The following is a 19943-nucleotide window of genomic DNA, read 5'->3' on the forward strand; positions in this document are numbered from 1 at the left end:
ATTTTCAGTAAAAATGAAGCAGTGTTTTTTCCAACCTGGGCTCAGGCAAAAGAGCAATCATAGCTAGATCTCAAAAGCAGTTCATTTGTAGTTTTGGAGTTTTTGTATTGTTTTTTAATTTTTTGTTTTTTTAATTCTCTCCCATATGTAAGCTCTTCCTTACAATGCCAAAAAAAAAAAAAAAAGACATGAACCTGTTGTGTTTGATACTAGTAAAAGGAACCACTCACTTTGTTTCTTTTATTTTTAAATTTTAGAGAAGAAACAGATGAGTGAGGAACGTGGGATTCAGAATATCCTGGAGGAAAAAGTTTGAGCATCTGTATTTTAGAATCTATCACCACTCTTAAACAGTGTTTATGTTTCGTAAACTCCATCTTGAATGTTGAAAGTTAAATGAAGTTTCTTTTAAGACTTGTAAATTGTTCCTAACTTGCTTTCTTAGAAAACTTGTACTCAGATTTTTCATAACAAAAACTATGTTTTGCTTGACGAAAAGCTTCAGTAGTCTTATTTATTTAAAAATCAGATTGTGTGTGTGTGTGTGTGTGATTTCCTTTCATATTTTCACATTTAACCTGGCTTCAACTTTTACTGAAATGATTAATATCGCTTATTAATCATAAATATGAGGTTATAGTTTTAAAATTGCACAATTTTAAAAATAATTGTGTGATCAACTTATATGTATAATACATTGTTTTCTCCTAGGAGAAGTTAGAAAATTTAAGCAGAGAAGTCTTAACTGTAGTTTTTATTTATTAATTGAACTACTAAAAACTAAATCATATTGTAAATTTAAACTACAATATATTTATTTACCTGGTTTAATTAAAAAACTATGCCAAAAATTTAGATTATGCAAGTGGTTTAGATTAATGTTTTGTAACCTTTTCTCTGCCTGAGCACATAGCTAGCTCCTTCCTGTCATTACAGTCCTTCATTACAAACAATATATTTTCACCTAGATTATAATGGGATTGGTGGTGGGGCAGGTCCGACATCTTTATCTCCCCTAGCTGGAGACTGTCGTTGAGTGCTTACTGTCAGAGTCCTGTCCTGGATATATAGTCTTCATAATTTTGTTTCCTTTTTTTTTCACATTAAACAACTATAGATTACCAGTGTTTATTGTTGATTTGAGAGCAAAAATGCATAAGCTCTGAAATGAATTAAATTCTTAACGAAAAGGAGATAGTGGTAGAGTGTATGGAATGATTAAACTGTGGAAAAGTTTTAAAATAGTCACATTACGTCTTAAAATGACATGGAAATTAAATGTGCTTTGTTAAACCCCCATTAATAATTTTAATTGAAACTGATACCCTATTAATTTGACAGTCCTACTTAAGCTTAATATTACAAAATCATGCCAACTTCTGCAGTGATGCAGTATACTCATCGCTAATACATGATTTAGTAGATTAGGAAGAAGATTCACAAACATGTTTTGGGAAAACTTATAATGTTCAGAACATTATTGAGGATTTATTTTCCTTGTTATAAAAATAATTTAGTTAGAAAAAAGTAACATTTATTATTATGTGGATTAGCTTTTTTACTTCAGGAGAGTTTCAGTTCTGTATTGTTCAAGAACCAGAGTATTGCAGTTAAACTGGGCAAGATAATCTTATTACGGTGCTGAATAGTTGATGGGGGTAATAATTGTAAACCAATGGTATTTGTTTATTACTTTTATTTCTTATATTAAATAAGAAATTTGTTCAAATACTTGACATATATAGGTATATACTCGTATATATGTATGCATGTATTATATATATATGACTTGAGTTATGGTGAATATAAGAAGACATTTAGAATGAAAGTAACATACCTGATAAATGTCTTCAGAAGGTGTATGCTGAAGCTTTCTTATATATATCTAGTTATATATACCCTAAAGGATATCGTATATTCATTATAACAAATATGAAACCATGCAGAGGTCTCTTTAATCAAAAAGTTCAGAGGTTACATCTGGCTTTCCATTATCTGGTTCTGTCTTGTCTTAGAAGCAAATCTGGTACTTCATAGAATGTAGCATTGTAAGTAATATCATTATAATAGTCTATAAATAAATATATTAAAAAGTTGAAACCAATTCCTAGTACAGCAGTTTTCAGAAAGTACCTCCAACTTACATGTAGATTGAAATAAAATAATCTTTTTTTTTTTTTTTTAGAGAAATAATGCTATAAATGACCCCCTCCCCCTGCCAGGATTAGCCTATGAAAGTTCATGTGGTCTGTAATGTAGTGTACAAGACCATAATTTTTTCAAAGAACATAATGCTACTGCTAATAAGTAATTAGGGAAACAAATTTGAGAAAGTATTTTGCTTGAATGATGGTATTTGAATAAAAGTAGAGATTTGTGTGAAAGGGAGCTTAGCTAAATTGGAATTAACTGTGAGAACAGTGAAAGGCAGGAAAAGGGATGATCCTGATAAATGAGGTGCTTGACCAAAAGAGGTTAATAAAGATACTTCCCATCATACATTGTTCTCAAGGCCAGGTTGCCCCAGGAATAGGTGGGTAAAGATGAGTTATTCTGTAGTTCGCTGGGTTTTTTATTTTTTTACTTTTCATTTTTGTTGTCATTTTAAAATGGGAACTGTCCATAGCCTTAGGAAAACAAAGCCTTATCCTTTATAAGACCCAAAAATCCTTTAAGTTTACAACACTGAGTGGTAAATAATTTGTATTTTTGTTATTAATGATGATAAAAACAGCTCTTATACTAAAACCTTTATGTATTGTTTTGTACTTCGAATATATTATGCCTGGGAAACAGTGTTATGTTTTATATCATTCTTCAAAAGATTTACTTACCATTAAAGTATAGAATTAGTACTATTTCAGCTTACCTAAACTGCTGTGTAAAACATTTCCATGGCAAAATTTATTCACCGATTGCTTGTGTACCTACTACGCACTAGGCACTTCCTGGTGCTCTAACTACAGCAGTGAACAAAAGAAGAATCCTTGGTATCATGGAGTTTACATTCTAGTAGAGATTTATTTCCATTTTTAAGTTCTATTTGAAAGATGCCAAAAAGAGTCATCCATTTTTATTACCTTTGGGTTGGCTAACTTAGGGTAGGTACCTGTAGCTAGAGTACCTGGGACTCTACATTCATATTCAGTATTCTAGGTAGAATCCTAATAATAGATAGTGGGTAATAACTGTTTAACTCCTTCTAAATAGGGCAACAAAGGACGGCTTCCTGTTAAGGAGTAAGGATGAAAGTCCTTACTCTTGCCCAGCCATTCCTGAATAAAGATTCTTCTGATTGTGAGAATGTTTGAACTGTTTACTTCTGTCATGGCAGCTCTATTTTTTTATAGGTAACTGGTAAACCACCACATAACTTAGGTGCTGTACTTATGTACAGTTTTGTAGATGTCACAGTTTTGTAGAGGCAGTATAATAAGTGAACAGAGTCTGGATCCAGACTGCCTAGATTTAAATCCCATCTGACTGTAATGTAGCTGTGTGATCTTGGCAAGTTAATCTCTCTGTCCCACACTTTTAAAAAAATCTGTAAAATAGTGATAATAGCTGGCTATGTGAGGATAGAATGAGTTAATTGGTAGTGCTTAGCACTTGGCAAATACTAAATGACAGCTGTTATTATTTTCCATATTGGACCTATAGTTTATATAAATGTAAACTTATATTTATATAAGTTTATAAATATATAACTTTTATATATAAAAGTTGCTTTTCTAGATTTTTTTGCCAAGCATCTTATTTTGTTTAGTGGGTTTATGCTTTCAAGGAGGACAGTTTGGTATGATGGAAATCTGAGTTCTAATTTGGATCATCCACTGATGTGATCTTTATTTGATCAGTTAGTGGAAGAGAGTTCAGATACAGTGATCTCTTTAATATTTTCATATACAATTAAAATATTTTAATGTTTTTTAATAGGTCAGCATGTTAAACCTTTGGCTACTTTTGAGTACTCAACTGGAACTTCTTTACTCTAGAGTGTTTTGTTTAGTTGTACTGTTTAATAGTGATCCCAGATACTTAGTTTTTCTACCACTGCTTGCCAGTGGCTATTAGTAATTGTCAAATTTTGCGTTATTGAATGATTTACAGATGATTCCTGTGATTTGTGTTTGTGTGTTTAATTCCAAATATAAATACTTGAGAAACGTGCCCAATAAAGATAGTTAGTTCCCTGATATAACCTCTACCTTGGCTTTTCTCATGTCACTAAGAACCTATTTCATAAAATTACTGTAATAACCTAGTAGTAAAATTTGAGTCAAAAAACTAGAAATATGTTCTTCCCTAATTACAGCTTAATGTGTGTATGTGCACCTTTCATTAATTATAATATTATAACTTCACTTAGATTTGCTTCGTTTCTATGGCCTGTGTCTTGGAAGACTATTCAGATTTTCATTAGTTTTTCAGTTCCTTCCAAAAACCGCCTTGTAGATAAGTATGTTGTAGAATCAAAAGAAATGTAGTCAAATTTTATTGGAGTTCAATTCCTGTAAAGATGGTTATGTTTAACTCCCACAAAGTTATTTGTGGTTTTTTTCCTGAACTTTTCCTTCTGCAGCAAAGTTCTATTTTCATTAACTACACACTATTTTAAAGTAAAAGATGGTGGTGAAAGATCAGTCTGTGTTACCTTTGGATTTTTTTTCTTCGTGAAAGCAATGGCAGTCTTGATTGTAACAGAAAACTATCTGGAATTTGGACTTGAAACAGGTAATAATTTCATACAACTTTAAAAATCAGTTTTGCTTTATCTAGTGTTAATACTTTTGACTTTGATATTTAAGTAAGTTTTATACCAGATAAGTTTTTAAAATTAGCTGTGAGGTGCATATTCTGTAATGTTCTAAATAATTAACCTTTATTATTATGAAGTAAAATCTTTCTTCCTTTTTTCTTTGAGCTGTTTTTTGTTACCTTTACCCAGAAATGTGACTCCCTCCCCATTTTTCCTTACAGTTAAATAAGTTTCTGTAATGCTCAAGTTTACTCACATAGATAGAGATGCAAATCTTAATGCAAATGGTTTTTCAAAGACTTCCTGCTAATAACCAAATTTTATTGCATATGGCTTACTAATTAGCACATGAAAGAATTAAACTAGTCACTTCAAAATTTAAGATGCTCTGTTTTCTAGTATTTTATTTCCAAAGAAAGATCCTGTATTTTACCCATGATAAGAATATTTTTTTTTCTCCCCTACAGGGTTTACAAATTTTTCAGACAGTGCAATGCAGTTTCTTGAAAAGCAAGGTTTAGAATCTCAGTAAGTTTTTAAAAATATTAAGCATGATTTTAAATTTAAATTTTTCTATTTTTAGTAAAACAGTATTATAAGTAGTTTTTTGTTTTTAGTCTGTGAAAAGAGTTCTTTTTCAAGTAGGACTGTCACTTTTAGAAATATCCTTGCTCATAAATTTTACATTTGTATAAAGTTAGGATCTTTCAGAGAATTGTTATTTGGATTTTATTTAATTCCTCTGCCACCACAGATTAAACTAAATATATATCTGGGTCATATCAACGTATCATATTCTGTGTTGAATATATAGGTTGGCTTGTTACAAATGTGGCTAAAGAGATGCTTGATTTAGTTTATACTTTGCCAAAATCTATTACAGATATTTGAATAAGAGCAGTCTTTTTGTAAACATTTGCTTTGTATTACTCTTACTATATTATTGCGGTTTTTAGAGCAATTGATTAGAAGAAAGGAAATTCCTGGAAAGTTACCTTTAAAAATTTATCAGTTGTTTTAAAATTTTTATTTTTAGGGGTCCTGTTTCAAAACTTACTTTCAAATTTTTCCTGGCTATTTTCTGTTCACTCATTGGGGCTTTTTTGACATTTCCTGGATTACGGCTGGCTCAAATGCATCTGGATGCCCTGAATTTGGCAACAGAAAAAATTACACAGTAAGCGGAAAATGTACATAAGCACATGCAGATAAATATATGTTTTCCATCTTAATGAAGGTATATTATTGTAATGAAATCATAAATTATTGTATTGAAAATTAATGAATAACCATTTGATGTCACACTACTTCCTCTTTATACTATAAGCAAGTTTCTTTTATTCACTTACAAATTTTAAATCCTGTATTTAAGAAATATAATATCAATTACTAAATTCTTTTATCTGTTAAAATGGAAAAGCCAGTATTTTAGTTCTTTTTAACTCACAGGTCAATTTTATGATACTGTAATCTCTACAATTGGGTCTATGGAAATTTTCTTAAACTAGGACATTTTAATTAAAAATATTTTATTTAAATTTTATATACATTTATTTAAATAATTTAATACTTTATTTAAAATTTTTTTGAAAGTGAAATCTATATACATACAAGATATTTGTAACACTCTTGGTAAAGTAATACGTTATTTTATTTGGGGATTACTAATACTGTATAATATCAAATATCAGATGACTTAACTGTCAAATTCTATTTTAGTTCTCAAATGGAGAAAAAAATATATATATATACATATATATATATATGCCATTCAAAGTCCATTTACTATATTCTTTGTGATCGTCACCTATTTTTTTTGCTTGATGTGGACACCTTGGCAGAATGACACGTTTATATCTCCAACTCACATTCAGATCCAAATTCTCATTTCATCTTTTTGTTTTGCACTATAAGCCCAAGTTGAGCATAGTCCTTTTTGATACGTATTTATAGTCATTAAGTTTGCGTGATTATTTCCGAACATTTCTGATGTTTAAAACCTCATACTTGATGATTCTCTAGTCTTTGTAACATTTTTATCTCTCTTACCTTAGCTCTCTTACCTGTGTCATTTTCCCTTATTTTAATTTTGATAGTCTATTTGTTGTTTCCCCCCTTTTTTTTAACATATGCTGTGTGTGTGTGTGTGTGTGTGTGTGTGTGTATTATTCTCAACTCCCAGTATACACTTCATCCCTCTTTTTCTCCTCCTTTTCCTCAGTATGCTCTTGGCTACATCCTGCCTTTCTCCCATCAGTCCTCTCTAATGGCTTCCTTTAAAACAAAACCTGGTTCTCCCCCTTCCTCTACACACACACTTCAGTCCTCTAACCCCAGCGTTATGATTTAAATAAGCTGAAAGGGTGGGTGGAGGGGAGCCCTCCAGCTACTGAAACCGCTGTGGGCTGCTCCTTAATACTAGAGTGTTCCCTAGCAACACTGCATCCCTAATACTGCTGCTTTCTTCCCCAGCCTGTGGGGTGAGAGAATCACTGTAAAAAACACTTAAAACATTTAGTGGTGGTTTGGGGTGGGGGGGCACGGTTTAGCATCCTTTTCAGTAAAACTTGGCTTTTTTCTAAGATTTTTTTTCCCATTGGGGATTTGGAGTTTTATTTATTTTCAGTTTATTGTAGCCCCCGTGTTGAAGGACTCAGCCTTGACATAGGGTTTGGGCAAGCTAGTTCTGTTGTGAAAGTAGCATGACTGGCACAAAGAGCAGCATTCTCCTCATCCCCATCGCCAGGCACTGCTGCTTACTTTAATGCCAGAGTTTAGAACCAGAATTCCTTCCCTGTACTGTCTGGTGTCCATGGTTTCTTGATCTGGCTCTGTTTCCTCACATAGATTACTATCACACTGTAGTGATATTTTGAAGTGTGTGTGTGTGTGTGTGTGTGTGTGTGTGTGTTTACAACCCTCCAGTTGAGCCCGTCAGTGTGGTTGGTAATGAAAGTAGTATATGATAGTAAAATAATCTGAAAAATTTGTCTTTTTTCTAATATAAGAAAAATCCCTACTAGTCATGTTTTTGTAGGGTACAAACTTGAGACAATAGTTAACTGAAAACTTTTGCTGTATTAGGTATATTGCATTGTTAGAAGTAATGTAAATTTCCTTGGTTTGTTAAGGACATTAATTTCAGGTATATTTACAATCAAGAAGAAACAAGTGAATCATTTATAATTTTAACAATGTCTAATTCAGGGGTGTCCAAACTGCGGCCCGTGGGCCAACTGTGTCCTGCAATCCATTGTTAATTGGCCCACAGCAAATTCCAAAAATATATTTAGTTTACTTACATAAACCAGGTGAGGCAATACGTACTTCACCTTGAGTGAGTGGCCCGGCTGTTGTGTATTTTACCGCATATGGCCCTTGGTAAAAAACGTTGAAAAAGTTTGGACACCGCTGGTCTAATTAGAACAGTATATGATCATTACATATTGAAGGGTCCCTCAGTGATAAGTTGTTGTAATAAGTTCAACCTGCCATATGCATTTTAGTATTATGGACCTTGCTAATCACTATCTTTTACTTGTAAAATAAGGAGGCATTTTGTTTCAGCTATACTGAAAAGTGTCAAAAGATGACTCGTGCATACTGAAAATTCACTGGATTGTGTAAAGTTAGAGAATCATTTACCTATTTAAATCGGAGATGGGGCAGTTTGTTAAAGAACACTAGACTAGAAGGGAACAGATTTAGATTTTAGTGCTAGATCTGCCTCTAACCTATAATACTGACATGAGCAAGTCATTTAAAACTTTCCTGGATCTAAATGTTCACATCTGAAAAATTAAGATAATGAAGTAGTTTTGCAAGGGCTCAAAACAATGTTAAGTGATAGTGATAAATATAAAATAATGGTGACAGTAGTACATTAAATATAAAATACTGAAAACAGTTTTGCCTTTATTTTGTAAGTCCCAAGTTTCTGTATTTATTACTGTATTCTGCTTCTGGATTTTTATGTTTATTTCTTACATACTTTCAGAACATTACTTCATATCAACTTCTTGGCACCTTTATTTATGGTTCTGCTCTGGGTAAAACCAATCACCAAGGACTACATTATGAACCCACCATTGGGTAAAGAAAGTGTCCCTTTGTAAGTATGGGTGTTTGAGGGCTAATTTCTGTTTCATTATGTGCTCATATACTATATATACTGTATTTAAGTTTTTTAAGGAGAATATTAGGATATGTATTTATAAAACTTAATAGAAACACTAAAAGATGTGTTATAAAATTGAAACTACATGTTATCATTTAATCTTTTGTGATCTTCATTAATTAATCTGAATAATTATTACCCTGCATTAATATTACCTTATACGCATAAGTTTTCTTTTGTTTTTTTTACTTAATGTCCACTTGTTACTTTACATTTTTCTATTGTCATTTTGTCTGTTTTTAAGATACAGTTCTGTTATTTTTTAATTGTGAAAATTATAGAGGAATAAATGAGTATAAATGGAAATTCATATATGAAGCCCTTATAATACTTATTAACATTTTCCATGTTTGCTTCACCCTTTTTTGGTTTCATTTTTTTTATGTAGTTTTCTGAGTAAATTAGAGGCATAACATTTTTACTAATTAGTATGTACCTCTGCCAAATAAGGGCATTTTCCTACATAGCAATATTGTCATCACACCTATGAAAATTAAAAAAATAATGCCTAACATTATTATCTAATATTAGGTCATATTCCCTCAGACAACTGTATTTTAACACAAGAAGATGGTTAGGAAACAAACAATTTATTAGAAGGTGTTAATAACTCTACTTGATATGTTAATTCATTAGCTTTTTAGAACTATGTTAGAGTAATAGAAAAATTCCAACACAACTGGTTCAAACCCCAGTTCTCAGACTCACTAAAATTGTCACTTGAGGGAGATTATTTAAATTCGCTGAACCTCTGTTGCCCCATCTGTAAAATGAAAATAATAGTATCTACTTCACAAAGTTATCATTGGAATTAAAGAACACATGTAATGCAACCAGCTGGAAGTAAGTGCTTAATAAATGTTCTTTCTCTGCTTTGCCTCATCAAAATTAAAATAAAAAACCTTGACTAGTCATTGACTCCATAGTATGCATTTTATATTATATATTTCTTTTAGATCCTGGTACAAATTTGTCTTGGACCATAACTCTTTTTTTAAGGACTTAATCTTATTGAACTAGGGAAGTGTTCATAGAAGTCATAATGTTTTTTCACCACGCAAATAAGCCTTAATGGTAATTTTAATTTGTTAGATTCACTATTTAAAAGTATATCCTAAGGTTCCTAGGGTTCTAGACAGAAATTTCAGAGAAACTTCTAACTCGTGTCTAATGCTGAAAGCATTTTCAGTCCTTTGAAGTTTGGTCATATTACTTAGATTTTATACGCCCTTAATAATCTTCTCTGATTCTATATTTGCCTTAGTTTAGTTAGGAAAACAAGGAAACCAGCATTTATGATATACCCATCGTACACCAGTTATTATGCTAGGTATTGATACTTCACATATTTTATCACATTCATTCTTGTAAGAATTCTATTTGTGATTGCTGTTCTCATCTCATTTTATAGCTGAAATGATGGACTCAGAAATTAAATAATTTGGCTAAGGTTATTTGGTCAGATTAGGTATATATAAAGCATTTGGTGGTTATACCAACATTTATTTCTCACTGTCACCCGAACTAAACTGTGCAAATTAGTAGCAAATACTATGCTTAAAAGAAAAGGGGATATGGAATTTTTCCCTTGGGTATATATTAAATTATAGGAATACTTTTGTTGTACATGAAGACCTCGGATCCTCTTACTATATATAGCTTTGTTTCCTTTGTCCCATCCCCATTTCTGACCTGTTTCATAAGCACTTCAAAATTACAGCCTTTACTCTGCTCCATCCTATTTTTTATTTGTCAGACCATTATATTAAGTGATTAGACAGAGGTGATTGAAATTTTGTTTAAAATCCAGTCCATGTGGTAGATTGAGAAAGAATGGATGCCAGTCAGTCAAAGAGAATGAGACGGAGAAGAAAACAAGTGACAGATTTTTCTTGTTGCATAGACTGAATGGTTTGTGGAAAGGACTTTATTTGTAGTGAGAAGTAGAAATGGTTATAACGCAGTTACAAGCTGGAAATTTATTTAAATCTATCCGTGTGTTCTGATTTAGCATCAAAAAAATAAAATGTTAGCAAACAGTCCAGGTGTGCATGTGACCTTGCAAGAAGAAAACAAAAAGACAGCATATACAGTGAAACTTAGAGTGGCTTCAGAAATTTGTAGAAATGTCTTCTGCCTGTTCTTTACCTATATATTTTATCCCAGCTTAGGGTTTCTCTGAGATACTCCATCAGATCAATTTACCACATCTTTATGAAGTTAGTTAAGTAATCTGAATTAGAACGTACTATTGAATAACTATTATCCTAAATACTTAACTCCTCATAAACTGAGCAAATATTTTTTGGTACACTGCTTTATTCCATTTCCATCATTCTATTATCTCAAAGCCTAGATAATAGCTGTCTTCAGCATGCTACCAGTCAAGCCTCCTTGTTGCACAACTCCAGGGACCAGTGCTGTCTATAGGCCCCTTGGAAGAGCTCAAGGCTGTTGGTGGCTTTGCGTTTTACGTACTGTCAGTCTTACATGACTGTCTCCTTGCTGCCATTGTTTATTATAATGGAAATGTAAGTTATGGATAAAAAGTGATGCCTTTATTCTACCTAACCAACAGATGTTTTCCATTGGAATTTTTATATCCATGTGCACTAATGACCTTGTCAAAAGGAAATCAGAGAGCATACATATAATAAAGCCGTTGTTCCATCCCTATGTCTGACCTCTATTTCCTAAATAGTTCAAATAAAAAACTGTACAGTTTCACATGTTCTTTTCAGCTGCCTCTGTTTCCTATACTATTCTTCAACTTTATTTCCCAAGGCAACTTCTATATTGTGTTTTAGTTCCTTTCCTAGCTACTTAAAATTAGACAGAACAAAGGGTGATAATGGAACCTGTTTGAGGAAAAAATGTTGTAAGGTGTTTTATCTTTTCCCTTTTTTTTTTATAGCCATACATTCTGTCCTCATGGTCTTAAAATTTTGAGGGAGAGACCCTTATAAGTTCCAGATCCTATTGTGGCAGGTCACTGCACACATTTCAACAGTCATATATTAAGTACCTGTTATGTGCTAGAGATTAGACTAGATTCCAAGCATGGTGTAGTCATTATTTTCAAATTACTCACAATGTAATCCTTTAAGCAAAGCAGAAACCATGGTCCTTTAAAACATTAAACCCCAAAATGACGTCAGAAATTAACCTTTCTAAAACCCTTTAAGGAGCCAGTAGTCTAGTTTCTGAAAAAAGTGTCCTGAGGGTACATCTCATCTGGAGTCCTAACCTTAGCCTTGAGCAATTGCTCAGAAACTGAGCCAGCTTCAGAATGTACATAGCAGGTGACTTGTTGAAAAGGAATAGGAGGCATTTGATTTCTTCATAATATATCAGAATCTTGATGTTTTCCAATGATCCCAATCAGGAACTTAGGAGATTGAAAGATCCTATCCAACTATCTATATAATTGACAGAACTCTAGCCAGTAATATATGAGTCATTCTTGAGAGTTTGCTAGGCACTCTCCTGTTTCCTTTTTTCTTTTTTGCAATTTCCAGTGTAAGTGCACCCAACTTTTCTTCATTCCACAGCCATTTCCCCTTCTCTTCCCCCAGTGGAGGAAGGTAGAGAAGGATTCCAAGTACTGTTCTACTTTTTTCTTCTAGATATCTGTTACTACTTTACTTTCAGGATGCATTTATCTATCTGGTTCTGTTATACAAGTGAATATATATGGGTGTTATATAGGTAAGTCTGTGACAATGGGATACTTTTGTTTACGTTTCCAGCTAATGTAGGTTTCCTACATCTTATACGGTGAACACTCATACATATAACTAGCATGCTGGCATATTTTGATCTTTGAGAGCACCATGTCACCCTTTTGATCTGTAGAATGACAGAAGCTACATTCGATACCCTGCGACTCTGGTTAATAATCCTGCTGTGTGCTTTGCGATTGGCCATGATGCGTAGTCACCTACAAGCTTACTTAAACTTAGCCCAGAAATGTGTGCATCAGATGAAGAAAGAAGCAGGGCGAATAAGTACAGTTGAGCTACAGAAAATGGTAAGTTTTAAACTATAGTTAAAATGAAAAATAGCAAATACTGTGTTGCAAGAAAAAAAGAATTTGGTTTCCATTAATAGTCATTTTATTTCATAATATTCTTATTGTAAATAAATGGGACAACTTTAAGCAGACACCAAAGCGACCTTGATTTGATTTTGGTGCTAAGTGAATAAAGGGTCTCGATTCCTCTCCTTGCCTCAAATGTTTTAAGTATCAAAGCTGTGGTATGTCTACTGTTGCTAAAATGGGACCCCTAATTGAGATGAAAGACGTTACAACATATTGTCCAGCCTGTATGAATTAAAAGGTAGGAAATACCAGTTTCAGCGACTACATTTATTCCTTTTAACAGTATTCTAAGTATTTAACATGAAATGTAAACATCTAACTTAACGGAGTTTCAAGAGAAGCAAAGTGCTAGGAATCCACTCACTGTTGTAGTGAACTGGACCTGTAACCTGATCATCTCCTTTTAGAGAATTGAAGTTGGATCCCCTGTTTTTGACTGATTTATAAGTTAGGAGTGGTTATCAAGATTCAAACAACTTTTTTTTGTTGTTTTTTCTTTATATATTTTTATACTTTCTGTAATTTGAAGTCAGTAAATATGTTCATATAGGATGGGGATTTTAATGTCTTTATAAGGGGTTTATGCTCATATATGACTCTGTTGCTGTTATTTCATTAAATGTTCTAGGTGTCTGTCATTAGAGATTTTAGCATTTTGTTTTATTTTTGAAATGTAAGTGAATATACGAGGTCTGACAAGTTAGCAAACTCGCCACCGTGCGCTTACATCGGCAGCACTGTACAAACAGCTCGGTAAAGTTTCATAACCTTGGTATAGCAGTGTCTCATAGCTGTCTTCATGTCGACGTGTGGCCATGTCTTGCTGAGTGGCGTATTGTTGTGTGTTTTTGTGTGCTATTGCGAGAATGTCTGAGCTTGAATTACAGCGATGAACAAACATTAAATTTCTTGTTAAACTTGGCAAGAGTAGAAGCGAAATCAGGGACATGGTAGTCCAAGTTTATGGGGATAATGCCATGAAGAAAACGAAAGTGTACAAATGGATTAAACATTTTTCTGAGGAGAGCGAACGCGTCACTAATGAAGAGAGGTCAGGGTGGCCAGGAACGAGCAGAATTGACGAAAACATTGCAAAAATTCATCCAATTGTGTGTCAGAATCATCACCTGCCTGTAAGAAGCATAGCAGACCAAGAAGCATAGCTTAGTTCACTAAGCTATCAAGTCCTTGTGTGATATTATTCAGGAACTATCCATTACTATATTGATAGAGAAACAGTTAGGAAAATCTTAACTGAAAATCTTGGCATGAGAAAGGTGTGAGCAAAAATGGTCCTGAAGGAGCTCACCAATTAACAAAAGCAAAGGAGAGTTGAAGTTTGCCAAGACCTTTGGCGAGTCAAGATGATGTTTTGGGCCACGTTATCACTGGTGATGAAATATGGGTGTTCCAATACAGCCCTGAAACAAAGCATCAAAGTGCACAGTGGAAGTCAGCCAACTCTCCACGACCAAAAATGTTCCTTCTGTTCAAATTAAAAGTCAAAACGATGTTGCTAACCTGTTTTAATATCAAAGGGATTATTCATTATGAATTTGTACCAACTGGGCAAGCAGTTAACATTTAGAAGTGCTGAAAAGGCTGCGTGAAAAAGTTAGATAACCTGAACTTTTCACCCACAATTGATGGCTCTTGCATCACCACAATGCACCAGCTCACCCGGCACTGTCTGTGCGGGAGTTTTTAGCCAGTAAACACATAACTGTATTGGAAAACCCTCCCTACTCACCTGATCTGGCCCCCAATGACTTCTTTCTTTACCCGAAGATAAAGGAAATACTGAAAGGAAGACATTTTGATGACATTCAGGACACCAAGGGTAATACGACAACAGCTGTGTGTTGGCCATTCCAGAAAAAGTATTCCAAAATTGCTTTGAAGGGCAGACTAGGCTCTGGCATAAATGTATGGCTTCCCAAGGGCAGTACTTCTAAGGTGACCATAGTAATATTCAGCAGTGAGATATGTAGTGCTTTTTCTAGGATGAGTTCGCAAACTTAATTGCCAGACCTCGTATACCATTTAAATTTTAGTGGTTATTTTCTCCAATTTATGTTTGTCACTTAAGAACTATTTTTAAGAAATTTAATATTTTCACATTTTAAAAAACTTCTCTTCAAACTGAGCCTTTCTGAAGTCAGTTTAGGGGCATTTATAATGAAGTGAAAACTTACTACCATTTAGCTTCCTTTTTATGAAAGGATTACTTATCTCTTAAGCAATTGAGTTTGACAATTATATGCAAATTTAATTTATTCATAACATGTCAGCCATACTAGACACTTAAGAATGTTGTTGGTTGCAGGTGGCTCGAGTCTTTTATTACCTTTGTGTCATTGCGCTGCAGTATGTGGCACCTCTCGTAATGCTGCTTCACACAACTCTGCTTTTGAAAACACTAGGTAGGCATGCCCTGGCAACTGGGAAACATGTTGTTTTATTTTCTGTCTGTAATTAATAATGCTTTTTGTTACCTAGAAAGAAGAATGCCTTTTATAATTGTTTCCCTCTTTAAAAGTTTTAAGAGGAAACATGAGAAACTTCTGGCTGTAGAAATTGGCTCCTCATCTTGATTTTGAAAGCTCAGGCCCATGTTTTTTAAATGTTATGCTTTACTTATAAGAATTGTTTGCTAAAGGTTAATTTCCAAATTTACTGAATAACTGGAGTGAGCACTGTTGATCTTATTTTGTGTTATGAAAGAATAATTTAAGATTTTGTTAGTGCCTAACATTTAAATTATTACAAGGTACTTATAAACTTATATGAACTGCAGAATCCTTTGGTGAGGTCTACTTTATAGATAACTTATGTTTAGATTTCTCTGTGGAAGAACCAAGTTCTATAAGTGTTCACTAAACTATCAAGTCCTTGTGTGATATTATTCAGGAACTATCCATTACTATATTGATCGTTTCCCTTGGTGCCAGTGGGGAGGGTTAAGAAGCTAAAGGAACTTAAAAGTATTTTGGGGGTGGGTTTAGTAGATACCGTAGAGCTAATGTTAGATGTAAATGTCCTTTAGGAATCTATGGAACATAAGGAGTATCTCAATTGTAAATTATGTGATTCATATCCTATCCAACATTGGAAAATATATCATGAAAAAAATTCTGCAAGCTATTAATAGCCTCCCACATTGAAATCATAGATGGTTTCTCAGGAAGAAATTTACTCTGATATTCTAGAGGAAGAAAAGAATTCTAAGTAGAAGTTATTGAATCTGTCCTTGCCACTCAGTAGAAGTAGTTGATTCATGTATTATACAAGGAAAAAATGTTTTTATTATTTTGTCCAATTTTATGCTGTTATTAAAAGTAAATTGGACTTGTAGCTTTTATCTGTACTTTTACTGAAGAGGCCAGATTGTAGTCTGGTCAAGTTAAGTGAATTTTTTAACAGGTATATAGAAAGATTATTATTTTACTTTATTTTTAACATAAGCACTAAATTTCTTAATTTCAAATATGAGTTAAAGAATTTATTAATTTTTTTAATAAGAAGCTTTGGAATTAGTTAATCTTCAAGTTTTATTTGTGTCTTGAATTTTCTAGGTAATCATTCCTGGGGCATTTATCCACAATCTATTTCTACCTTGCCAGTGGATACTAGTCTACCCTCCAATTCTGTTTACCATGAATTACCCTCTGCTGATGGGAAGATGAAGGTAACTGTTACACAAATAACAGTGGCACTGAGCAGCTTAAAAAACATTTTCACTCCTCTGCTTTTTCGAGGACTTTTGTCTTTTCTGACCTGGTGGATTGCTGCTTGTCTCTTTTCTACAAGCCTTTTTGGGCTTTTCTATCACCAATATCTCACTGTGGCGTGATCTCCATTAACAAAAATGAATATCCAAGTCACACTTTGGATTCACATATTCGTGCCCTTGAAGGGCTGACAAAAACCAGAAGAAAGCAAGTACAAAGGAAAAAAAAAAACATATCAGAATATCTTGTTTGAAATGCTTCCTCTGTATTCTCAGGGTGAATTAATGGTATAATATGGAAAATTAAAGAATAGATTATTAAGTGCTATACTGTGGCATTGGAATTTTAACTCCTTGTATTAACTGATGTGAGAGGTCTATCTACAGGGTAATACTTCTGATTACCTTGGTTTACAGAAACCTCCAGCAGTGTTTGAAAGTTTTCATGTAACTCCAGTTATTGACTGATTGCTCTTAATGGTATTAAGGTACTTTTAATATTCATGTGGCTGCCTATCGAACAACCTTCAAACTGAGCCATGTTTTAGAGGGGGGAGAAGAACTAAAGTCACTTCTGTTGGTAATTATTAGTTACACTCTGCAAACAACAACAACGAATCCAACAGAAATGAAGAAATAGCTACTGTATATTACAGTAAAGAAAGCTGAATAGTAATTTTAAATTTAATGGAGATGTACATGCTTGATATCTATAAGTACTGCTGCTTGAAAGTAGCAAGAGTGTTGTTTTAAAATGTATTCTATCCAACTTGAAGGATCTTTTAAAGTGATTAGCTATATGAACATTTGCAGTCTTGCTGTTAGGTTTGGGCCTCCCATGTTTTATTTTATTTTATGATCCTAAATAGTTCTTTTTAATCTAAAAATATTTATCAATATTGATCAAACTTTTAGAAAGTTCCTTTGTAATCCTGCTGACTACTTGTATGTATTGTATATATTATATATTAAATATATAATATATGGAGATTATAAAAGATGAAAATATTGGATCCTTATAATATTTTAAGTTGCTGAATGTATGTTAAAACATGATTGAAAGAGATGTATTTGTATCTAGAACTTTTCTTTCTTTTTGGAATGAGATTAAAATACATTTTAAAAGTTCATTAGAGCAAGCAATTTATTTGTTACCTGTGTGAGAGTAGTTATATTTTATAAATAGGTGATTTCTCCTGAATAAATATTCTTTTTCTGTCATTTTCAAAAATCAGAACCCTTCCCACTCCAAACATATCTACAGGTATCATTTAAATCGTGTTAATTAGGACTTGTTTTACATCTGTAGTGTCTAGAATTGGAAATGTTGAATTTTATTTTATAGTCCAGAAATAGAATTTGATTGAAAAATTTAAACGAAAGTTTAAAAACTTGTAAAGTTGTTTTTCATGCTTTTTACATCAAAACCCAAAATGAAGGGTTACAATTTTAAAGGGAATGGATCTGAGATAAACATGTTTGTTTATTTTTTAAACAAATGGTAGAGTTTATAAATAAATATTCTTCCATACAACTGTCTTTAGAGGATATGTTTTATATTTCAGTGCTGTTGTCACTTCTGGAAAGCAATTTTGAAACTTCTTTTGGAATTACTTTCAAGACTCATGGTTCACTTTCATTTGAGTAATCTCAATGCAGCAAATTCCTATCTTTTAGTGTAGATTAAATATTTTAAAAATAGCTGCTATTTTAAGTCTGAATAATAAGATAAGTGTTTAAGTTGGATAAAACTCTGGTTCAAATGAATTGTGACTATAGCCTAATGATACTTCATGTGTATTTCCAAAAGAAGCATTCATGCCAAATATATCTGAAGATATATCAGCATCACTAAAATAAGTGTCTTATAACAAGATAACAGCAAAGTATGACATTTTATGTGAAAATTCTCACGTTGGACTTGAAAAGAATCTCACCTGATATTTATAACCATTCTTATTTAAAAACTACATTTTTTTAATTATAATTAAAGTTATTTTGAGTTTCAAAGATTGTACAGTGCATTTATATAGGGAAAAGAGGCATAGCATTATTGGATGGAATAACATATTTCTAAAATACTATTGACTTATACTTTTCAAACTTGAATTCTCCCTAAGTAAACTGAACTTACACAAGCTGCACATTAATTTAAGTAATGGGTTTGGTTTCTTATTTTGTTTGTTTAGCCTTTAAAAGCAAATTTGAAGAGAATGATGGTTATAATTACTAACTGGTTTATGTATGCATCTTGTCTTTGTACCAAGATTTATGTTCTTTAAGTGCAAAAGGGTTTGTACTTTATGGAAACCAAATATTTTAAAATTCAGATATAATTGATTTATAACATTGTATTAGCTTTAGATGTATAACATAATGATTTGATACATGTATGTGTTGCAAAGTGGTTCCAAATAATATTTTAATAGCCTAAATTACATCAGTAGAATTATTTTATTTTTCATATTAGACTCTAGTCAACATAATATACTTCAGCGGTCAGTTACTTATATATTTTTGTGAAATTACCTGAGAATTCTTAAAATCTTATTTTGTATGATTTGTGGAGTTTTATATGATAATTTGTTTGTTTTTTCTCCCCCTTGCTGCCCATTGTGCTATAAAGATAAGAGCTCTGTTCTCCCTCCTCCCCCCATTGGTTTGTCTGAAATAAAAAGCATATAATTTTATCTTAATATACCTGTACATGTTGATTATCTTTGGTATTTTCCCCAGAATTCCAATTGCTGTGTATAAATGACCGATGTAACCAAATAGAATGGGCTCATTGTCTTATTGTTTCTGATATAAATATCATTGATAATATAGTAACATTTCTTCCTGAGTTATGATTCAGAAGAGATATTCATCCATTAATGGAATTGATAGGTCCAGGAAGCAATAAGTAGAATTCATTATGAAATTTATAATTGAAATTTCACTGGATAGATTTTATTCTTTCAAATGAAAGCTTAAATTCTCAGTACTGCAAAGCGTAGGGTCTCAACATTCTCTGAATTCATACACACTTTCTGAGCCATCTCATAATTGAAAATGGTGTATCATGGTAGTATATAGCTCTATTCAGCAAAATAAAGCTAAGTGATTTTTGAATGTGGATCATCTTGTGTCTTCACAGAGCTTTAGGTAGCTTAAAGAATCAGGTTTAAACATA

At 32.6% G+C, this 19943-nt stretch overlaps 1 protein-coding gene across 5 annotated transcripts in view; it reads left to right on the forward strand.

The window, feature by feature from the left end:
• TMEM161B (transmembrane protein 161B) overlaps window positions 1-17898 on the forward strand; it is a 68830-nt gene extending 50932 nt beyond the window's left edge. For 4 of the 5 annotated variants that reach the window (XM_081053774.1, XM_081053772.1, XM_081053773.1 and 1 more), the window contains 7 exons: window positions 4583-4734; window positions 5227-5287; window positions 5796-5936; window positions 8757-8870; window positions 12792-12966; window positions 15365-15461; window positions 16614-17898. In XM_081053774.1, coding sequence (XP_080909900.1) covers window positions 4583-4734; window positions 5227-5287; window positions 5796-5936; window positions 8757-8870; window positions 12792-12966; window positions 15365-15461; window positions 16614-16891 — 1018 coding nt within the window. In that variant the 3' untranslated portion in view covers window positions 16892-17898. The remainder of the gene's footprint in view (window positions 1-4582; window positions 4735-5226; window positions 5288-5795; window positions 5937-8756; window positions 8871-12791; window positions 12967-15364; window positions 15462-16613) is intronic. The other variant, XM_081053776.1, reaches the window with a different exon arrangement.
• Window positions 17899-19943: the final 2045 nt, after the last annotated feature.

The sequence above is a fragment of the Rhinolophus hipposideros genome, assembly GCF_964194185.1.
Source record: "Rhinolophus hipposideros genome assembly, chromosome: 7".
NCBI classification, from domain to species: Eukaryota; Metazoa; Chordata; class Mammalia; order Chiroptera; family Rhinolophidae; genus Rhinolophus; species Rhinolophus hipposideros.